General features: G+C 35.5%; 1 protein-coding gene and 1 long non-coding RNA gene across 2 annotated transcripts; one reads left to right on the top strand and one right to left on the bottom strand.

Moving 5' to 3' along the window:
- Window positions 1–350: 350 nt before the first annotated feature.
- Window positions 351–634, top strand: LOC116164763. Its single transcript, XR_004143985.1, has 2 exons — window positions 351–406; window positions 453–634. It is a non-coding gene; the product is annotated as an uncharacterized LOC116164763 (long non-coding RNA).
- Window positions 635–3,598: 2,964 nt separating this feature from the next.
- Window positions 3,599–5,310, bottom strand: LOC116164291 (putative ATPase N2B). The gene is made up of 2 exons (XM_031478441.1): window positions 5,150–5,310; window positions 3,599–5,091 (listed from the first exon to the last, which is right to left on the bottom strand). The coding sequence occupies exon 2, from the start codon at window positions 5,069–5,071 to the stop codon at window positions 3,755–3,757; it is 1,317 nt and encodes a 438-aa protein (XP_031334301.1). The 5' UTR covers window positions 5,072–5,091; window positions 5,150–5,310; the 3' UTR covers window positions 3,599–3,754.
- Window positions 5,311–9,897: the final 4,587 nt, after the last annotated feature.

The raw sequence follows: 9,897 nt of genomic DNA, 5'->3' as shown, positions 1-9,897 counted from the left end.
TTGAAGGATCGGTAAGTGTATAACACTCGAACTTGAGTTTAATGAAATTGATTGTTACTTTAGAGAGCCCATTACTGTTTAAATTTCTGGGTGGAAAAGTTCAATTCTTGTCTATAAGACATGGAAACATTGGGTTGCGCTTGCGACCCATGAGAAGAGCAAGGGATGACAATTTATGGCATCATAATGTTGCATATCGGAGACGTCGTAGCACTACCTGAAGAGGATACTGCCATACTTTGTTATTTTCGCGTGCCCGTAAAGCGAATGAGCCACTGAATGGGCGACGAAACCTTCTGCTACTGCAGCCGATCTACAGCCACCGAACTGTTTTAAGTTGAAGACTCCACCAGCACTTGCTAATATTGTAACGATGAGATGCCAAAACAATGTCCGGTAATTAAATGTAGGTAATTTGTCACCTTTTAGAAATAGATAATGCTATTTTTTAGGGCTATCGTATTGGAACAGGTGTTTAGTGACTACCTGATTGGATCTGGAGAATAAATCTTTCCTTATTGACATCTACACAGATTATAATACTAATATTGTAACCCAGTCTAAATCTGTAATCATAAAAGATCGCTGTGGGTACATTTTAGAATAATAAAACTGACATGGTCATTAGGCATTAGGTTTGAATGTGGATCACAACATTATTTGATCGTTCATAATGTGGATGATTTCTTTACCTTTAAAATAAGCAAGTAAAACAGGAAGTTTTACCTATACCCTTTCCTGCCCACCATTGTTCATTCTCTTCAAAAATTCATTCGGGGAGTAAATTTTTTACTACACTCAACTTCCCTTATTTGAGGGGATGTACATTGAAATTCTTTAGTATGGGCCATTTTTTAACATGCATGTTAAATTAATATGAATATTAATTAGGTAATTTTCCAAATCTGTATTACCGACAACATTTTATGTAGGGCAATAATATTGCAGATGGCGCATAAGATGAATATACTACGTATAAATTTAGTGAATTATTTTATTTTTGATAATGGAATGATTATAATGATGATCGTGAATAAAATCGTATACGAACCTCGACGAAAGGTTATTTTTCTTAGAATATAATCATCATTAATTAAAATTCTTCGAAAAATAACCTACTTTCGCACTCGGTGCGTAATATGCTATTAATTTTAAAACCTTAGAAACACAATTTAAAATAACTTCGAAGCGAAGGGTAAAGTAAAACTGCCATGCAAGTGCAAGAAAAGAAATGTTCTTTAAAATACGCGTAGGTAGCAAAACAAACGAACGAATATGATTTATGGTTACTGAACTAAAATTATTAACATCAAGAATGCCGCATCCGGCATCGGCATGAGGCATCATATAACACTTTTTACTGGTAAATTTGCTTAAACGTGATGGACGTGTTATAAAGGGATTAAAATGAATTCTTAGAGTCGGTCCCTACCACAGTGCGCTTATCTCCTAAAGGAAGGATTATGATTCATGAAGGTCTGCCGATATATTGCTAAATTTACATTTTAACAGAATAAGTACAATAATAACCAATTTCTTAAAATCCTTCTGTACCCCATATTTTCTAGTAATTTCTTGTTTTAACATTATACCTTTCATTCGATATGTAACAGTAACATAGAAATAGTTTAAACAAAGTAAACGCCGGGCCGGGCCCCTTCGGCGCCCGGGCCCTGGTGCGTCGCACCAGTTGCACCTCCTGTTGCTACGTCCCTGAAAAAAATTGAAAACTAATACGGTTGATTGGAGTAAAAAAATTTTTTCTACAAAAATCTATACATTTTAGCTCTAAAATAATTTGGGGAGCCAATAATCGCATGTTATAAATTTTAATAGCGTTTTCGATTGGCAAAACTCGTACTGCACGAGTGTTGCACGAGAAACTGAAGAAATCCATGTGAAAATTGCTCTCAATGGAACATAAACATTCGTAAATATTTGTTGTCATTTGTCCATAACCTCATTTTAGATTTAGGTAATCGACAAATCTCTATTCTAAAAAATGACAAACGATTTCAGTATTATTTATGATAAACAATGTACAGATAGGGTAAGTAACTGCACACCCAGCAAACTTACACAATGTAAATTCGTCTGGGGATCCTTGACTTGAATTCTTCCTTGTTACCTAAGCGCGGTTTAGACGCTACGATAAATTGTAACAATTTATCGTTACGATCGAATCGTTACGATTTATCGTTGCGTGTGAACAGAGGATTGTAGCGATTTATTGGAATTGGATTGGATTGGATGGTTGATGGCGGCCGGCTTCAATTTCTGCGAATCGTAGCGATAAATTGGAACGTGTAAACAATAACAGCGATTTATCGCTACGATTTGTGATTAATGTTGCCGACGTGAACCATTTTTGTATCCATTTGGGCTACTTGGACTGTCTCTAGCGCACACGTTTTACATTTGGCGAGTGGCGATCAAGTTTGGCCACCCAAAAAAAATATTTGGCGACACATGGCTAGTCAGAAATCATAATCGAGATTAAGATTCTATTGTAAGCAAGCAATGTAAGAAATAAAATGCGAGTATAATTTATATTAGTGGACAGAACCAAAAGACAAGTTGAAAAGTAAAAAAATAAAAACTGTATTAAACCGTGAAGGACAATGAGATTGGAATAAGAAATCGTTACATGTAAACAGTACGCACTCTTTCGATTTATTGAACGATAAATTGGACAATCAGATCGTTACGATTTATCGAAGCCAAGATCGTAGCGTCTAAACCGCGCTTGCGAACGTTCCTAAATTTGGGCTGGCGTATAAATCCTGTTCTAAATGAACAAACGATGAGGAATATAAATTGGAAATTCCTGTAAAAGACCAATTTTTTTTGGCGTTCAGTTTAATGAGTAAGTGCAAGTTTTTGTAAAATAGAAGTTATGGCTAGTTCATCATCTTCGCTATCGCTAGATGACGACAAAAAACTCTCCCAACGCAAGAAACAAATTCAAATTGTCGCACGTTTGTTTTGAAAATTTGTTAACTATAGCAGCTCCACGAGCTCTCGGACCTCGTGCGTCGAAATTTGCACTGAGTGCGTAACTGTTGCATCACATTTGCCAATGGAACACAGAAAATTGCCCTAAAATTACCAATAGAACGTAAAAATTGCACTCGTGCAGCACGAGTTTGCCAATCGAAAACGCTATTACATTGAAATCCCTATGATGCGTTACGCAACTCACCACCCTGTATAATTGCCCCCCTCATTACGCAAAACGATAGTTTACAACTATGTGTAAACCAAAGGGGTAAACTATACCGATTTGAATAAGAATGTAAAATGCCTAATAATCATATTACCAGATGTTGAAGAAACCTTGAGCCATTGGATGCGGAGTCTTAAGTTTTGGCCAGGCCAGATAAAAATTTCACTAAATACTGCTGTGTCAAGAACATTTATTACACCATTCTGAAGATTTTTATTTCGTTTACCATTTGGAATAACATCAGCCCCAAAATTTTTTTCTGCTCAAATATGGATTGATTATTTTCACCTTGAAAACGTCTTAAACATGTAGATCTATAAACTATATAATTGCCCCATCTAATTTTCACATTAATTTGTAATAAAAAAGAAATAACAACAAAACGGGTAACTTTATTTTAAGTACCTACCTATAAAAATAGAGCTCCAGATTAGTTAAAATTCTCTCAGTTAATCAAAACAAATAAATTATGTATGTACAAATTTAAAATAATACTATGCCGAAAAGAATACACGCCAATTTAAGTAACTATGGCTTGCCGAATTTATCCCAATACTCCTGAGTTTGCATCTCAGATAATCTTGAAAGTGTTCTATCAAAAGCAAAAATTTCCTCGTCTCCCGTAAAAATACTTGCCGAAGCATCAGCTTGTGTTTTTTCAATTTTTAGGTCATCCATTAGAATGCGAGTATCGTCATCATCTTCAGTTTTTTCAGGGGAAAATAATTGGTTTAAAGGAACATCCGATGATATCACAATACGCGTTTTGTGGTTGTAAAGTGCATCTATAAGTGTAATAAATCGTCTCGCCTGCGATTTCAGCTTAAGATTTAGTTGAGGCACATCGCGAATAATAATAGTGTGGAAAAATTGGGTTAGATGAATATAATCATTTGCACCAAGTGGTCTATCACATAGTTCTTCGAAAGTAGTATCTAATACGCCACCACAGGCCTTCCTAAATGTTACATCTCTTCCAAGGATTGTAAACGTTTTTGGTCTCACTGTATCATTTTCTTTCGATGTTAAGTATTTGAAAATAAAATCTAAAGGATCATCTTGTTCATGCTCAGACTTGACAAAATAACGCTGGTCTCCTACAACACCCTTTTGTCTATAATCAATTCCAGAATCCAAATTAATGACTGTACAATGATCCTTTAAAACTTTTATAAAAGGCACAAAATTTGATCTCTGTAAACCATTCTTATACAAGTCATCAGGTGATCGATTACTTGTTGCGATAACAACGACTCCATCTTCAAAAAGTTGCGTAAACAACCTTTTTAAAATCATAGCGTCAGCTATATCGGTAACTTGAAATTCGTCAAAACAAATTAACCACGATTTGTTACTGATTCGATCGGCCACAGGAGGTATTGGGTCAAATCGAGATTTGGAGGTATTTGTTGCAGTCATCTGTTTGGTCTCGTGAATTTTTTGATGTACGTCCACCATAAACGAATGAAAGTGTATACGACTTTTTCTATCAAAATCACAACAATTATGAAAGATATCCATTAACATAGTTTTTCCTCCACCCACAGCTCCATGTATGTAGAGACCTTTGGGAATCTTGCGCTTACTTCCAAATAATCGACTAAATATACCATTATCAGCCGGGTTATATTCTTCAATGTCGTCATAAACACGCTGCAACACTTCACACACTTTTACTTGAATAGGATCGGGCAGCAGTTCTCCTTTATCGATTTTTTCGTACAATGCATCTAAAGGACCATATCTGGCGGTGTCAACTATACGGGCTTTCACCGAAAATGTTATCTTCTGTTGGTAGTTTGTAAGGGCCACACATCTCAATTTGTGCAAAAACCGTTTTGCCATTGGGAAGAGCAGATGCCAAACTAAAATATTTCAAAGTAAGCACTTAATTTATTAAAGACATTTATATAAACATGTTACCAAGTGGAATACTACTCTCTCGTTTTAACAAAGATACACATTTTCGTAATTAAAATTATCAAGGAAATCCTTACGTAATTCCCTAAAACTCGGAATCGGGCGATTGGGAGATTCCCAATGGCAACATTCATTCAAAGATATCGTCATACTCAAAAGGTAGGTTCACAAACACAAGTACGCATTCACGGTACTATATTCTACATAGTACATATGTACTACACGAAACTTGTAGTCTCTCACTCTGGGCATTGATTTTAACATTTTATATACCTATGTTACGGATAAAGTGTTACTTGGTTAGTTTATAGACTAGCTGGACTGGATAGTATGTAAACTATCCAAACGTGTGATTATAGGTATTTTGATGGGAAATCATCGTTTCGCTAAAATAGCTACGAATATTGGTGGGTTGGTTTGTATACTATTCAGGTAGTTTATCGCATCGCCAAAGTAGGTTGTACAAACTACCAGAAAATTATATAAATAACTATTATGTCTATTATGCATTACCTAAGCATCCATAGTAACTCATTTATACAAAACAAACAAATATTTGCAGGTCACTGAAAATTAGAAAGGTCAATTATTAATTGTCAATACCTACTAAATCATATGAATGGCCTTATTTCGAATAGTTTCTGGAACTTCTTCCTCATTCACGATGAATTGAATTATTTAAAATTACGTTCCACGTTTGGATGGTTTCAATCACATTAACAAATTCGAAACATAATGAATTATTTATAGTAAACGAATATTTACTTTGACGAAGAAAACTATTTGTAAGACCATTGAATAAATGGTAAAACATAAAAATTTTATGTCTTACCATTGAATAATAAAGATTTATTATTCAATGGTCTTACTAACCTATCATAGCACATTTTATATCTGTGATACGCGGGCATAAAGTACCACTTTATGCCCTACTAAGTATCACCATAGTAACACACAGTATACTTTGACAAAACGAACAAATATTTGCAGGTCATTAGAAACGTCAATTATTAATTGTCAATATACTTTGTTTCAAGGGTGCTGAACCTTTCGTCACACTATCTGACGTCATAGCAAAATTAAGGCAGGTCGTAAATTAGTAGTTGGTTTACATATTGTCACATTGACGTTTCAACTTATTTATTAAGGTGTCACTATCGTTCATTATTATCAGACCGTCCAAGTTGACAATCACTTGTAAGGCATCTGGTCCTGATAGGTTTTTTCCTGTCCCCAAGTTTTATAATGGCTAAATGGTCATGTATTTTATGTAGAGGAACTCCGTTGGTATGAATTAAACTCGAGATGAAACTTTTTCCACCGTTTGTAATCACCTCATGTAACCGATTCTTTGCACCGACAGTCGAAATGGATACTGCCAGAGCATCAGAAACTCTTTGAGATGAAGTGTATGATGGTTACAGAAAACGCATAGGAACATTTGTAACTTAAAGTTTGTCTTTAGGCAGTTCGTAAATTAATATTTTGTTTACATAATGTTGATGTGAAATTAAGTTCATGTGTTTATTTGGACCTAGTCTAAACCTGTACACTTATTGAGAAATGATTTGAGGAACCGGAAAGGAGTGGAATAGGATGTACTCTTCACACCAAGGGGTCTTTCAGGGTGGCTAACGGACAGAACAGGTTAAGTTGCGCGAATTTTAATGATCCTTAACTAGCCATTTGCAGAAGTCGTATAGGCCATGGTTTGTCGGTAGGCCTTTCGCATTTATATATCTTACAAATTTGAGATAAAGCGTAGGCATTATACTCGTACCACAGGCTCATTGAAATAACAAGCATACATACAGTTTCTGTTCTTTTGCCACACACTCGAGATATTCGCATAAAAGGATCTTGAATATCTTCTGATCCAATTTATTTAAAAAAAACGCAATTGTGAGAGAAAACAGGTAGTGAAGATATTTATTCCTGAAAAAACTCAAATGTTCATATTCAAATCGTATGTACAAAAGAAAAAACGACACTACACCACAAGTATATATGTATAAACGGCCCAAAATAATATTCTTAAACACGCTCATTCTCTTCTGTCTCATGAATATAATCACCATAATAATCTTCGTCACTATCAGATTCGTCCAAGTTGACAATCACAGGTAAGATGTCTGATGTATCAATATGTTGTTCCCGTTCCCAGGCCTGGTTTATAATGCCTCTTGTATGATCAAAATATCTTTTCCATTTTTCCGGTGTAACCTAAACATTAAAGTTATTAAGTACTGTTTCACAAAACAGCATATAAAGAGGTTACTTTGTGCAGTGCCTCATTCCATAAAGACAAAACGGCACTGTGTGTGACAGGCTGAATTGAACCGATCCTTGCATCGTAATGCCGTTTGCATTCTGACCATACCATTTCGATTGGATTATACTCGCAGTGATATGGAGGAAGTCTCAAAACACTGGAAATCTAACGAAAATCGTTTGACGGATTGATATTATTGACAGATCAATAATTGGTTTATTTGTCACGACTTACGTTAATGACGTAATTTTTTTGTCTCAATCGATTTAAATGTAATGAAGAGAGAATCGCATCTATGACGTCAGGTTCAGCACCAGTGAAACAAAGTATACCTACTAAATCACAAGATTGGCCTTATTTCAAATAGTTTCTGGAACTACTTCCTCATTCACGATGAATTGAATTATTTAAAATTATGCTTCAATCACATTAACAAATTCGAACCACGCATACTTGATCAAACATAATGAATTATTTTGTAAACGAATATTTACTTTGACGAAGAAACCTATTTGTTTAGACATTAATTGTGTATGTACCACGGGCATAAACTGATGTTTATACTCTCGGGCCTATCGGCCCTCGAGCTTTTTAACATCGTCGCCCTCGAGAATATAAACATCACTATTATGCCCTTAATACATAAATAACTACCTATTAGCTATACCTCGTTCGCACCTGCAGATGCAGTATGGGGTCTTATGGACTAATTGCCTCTCTTACTAGTTTGCGTTATTCTTCGATAATACTATCCTTGTTTCTGACCGCATTGATGTCAAATTGACATATGATTAAATTGAAGTATTAAAACAATACATAATCTCCTTGCCCTGTCAATGTCACGTTTGGCAAGCATGTACTGTATGTCCATAAGCACCATACTGCATCTGTAAGTGCGAACGCGCTATAGACTATAGTTTACAAACTATCCACAGCGGTGTCGGTGTGAACCCAAATCCCTGGTAATTCAAATTACTTCATTGTTCTTTAAGTGTGATCCCCACAAGGGCTTGGAGAATGTTTGGGCTGATTTCAAGATTCACTGGAAGACGTTTTTTTAATAAGATCACGCCAGCCTACGTTGCGGATATAGCGTGGAGACTGGCAGACCCCTGTTTTCTGTTTCGATCGAACTTACGCGCGAACAATAACTGCCAATATTGCCGTACTATAAATGCAGATACATATGGCACATGATTATTAATTGCCCGCAAGTAATCACTATTTGGGAGCTAGTGCAGTCGCTAATTAAAAAAATTGATCCGAACCGTTCTCTACCGACTCCTCACTCCTCAGAATTGGGTTATTTGTGGACTACAGGGCAACACAAATCATGTTATTTTATCCAATTTTTTGATTAGTTAGGTACGCAAAATTCTACATTTACCGTAATGCCATAAGTCAAATGAAATCAAACCGAGTAACACCAAATCTTAGGAATGCCTTCATTATCGCTTTAAAAACTATCATATTACACAACTATTCGTGGCATTTGGGAAAAAATACATGTCAAGTGTTTGTAGATCACTGGTGTATAAATGACGTGATATGTTACATGGACAATAGTTCAATAAACCACAGTTTAAGCTAGAGAGCTAGAAGAGAGTTGAATGGCGAAAGTTGTGACTTGTTTATTTTTATTCTTTTTGTTAAAAGGTCAAAAGTGCTGATGATCATATAGTTTTGTAATTTTGTATATATTGTACAGTTGTAAGAAAAATAATAATAATAATAATAATAACATAAGAACAAATCGTCTATAGTTAATTTAGTTCAGGATAGCAAAATAATTCTTGATTAAAAATAGGTTTTATTTATAGATACAAAGTAACATTTCTATTACTACTTAAAAATACGTAAAACAAAAACAAGTATAAATTGTGCACAACTCTTGTGCAAATAAAGCGCATTTTTTACCGAAATAGCACAGAGCGACTATTGTGTGACTACAGTTGGAAACCAGTTGCGTCTACAACCGGGTTGCAACTGATGAAACAAAATTTCTGTCCGCAACGGGTGTGTTATGAGGGGCTGGTTGTGACTTGTGAATCAGTTGCGTCTATTGTGCAATCAGTAGAGTGTTATTTAGTGCGGCACGTGTTCGTTTTTAAGGCCTTTGTTGACTGTTTGCGTTTACTATGTCAGATTCAGACGAAGAACGGTTGTATGTGACTGACTGGTTCAGAACCAGTGGCGTCGTGTGCGCTTTCCCACTCCAATACATTGTCGAGGTCACAAAACAATTGCGCGCGTAACTGGTTTGCAACTCGATTTTTATAAACTAAACATGACCATAGAACAACAAACTTAGAATGGAAACTCTAATGTAATGTAAAAATGACGCGCCATCTCGTGTATGTTCTCAGCAGCTTTTGCGTGAATGGCGCCAAATTTAAATATTAAAATGTAAGCTACGTCCGCATTATACTGCATTTCTCCGGATCTGTAACAATAACATTGGATTTGACTAGCTGAAACC

The sequence above is a fragment of the Photinus pyralis genome, unplaced genomic scaffold (assembly GCF_008802855.1).
Source record: "Photinus pyralis isolate 1611_PpyrPB1 unplaced genomic scaffold, Ppyr1.3 Ppyr1.4_LG2, whole genome shotgun sequence".
Taxonomy (NCBI): Eukaryota; Metazoa; Arthropoda; class Insecta; order Coleoptera; family Lampyridae; genus Photinus; species Photinus pyralis.
This window is presented reverse-complemented; position numbering and strand designations above follow the sequence as displayed.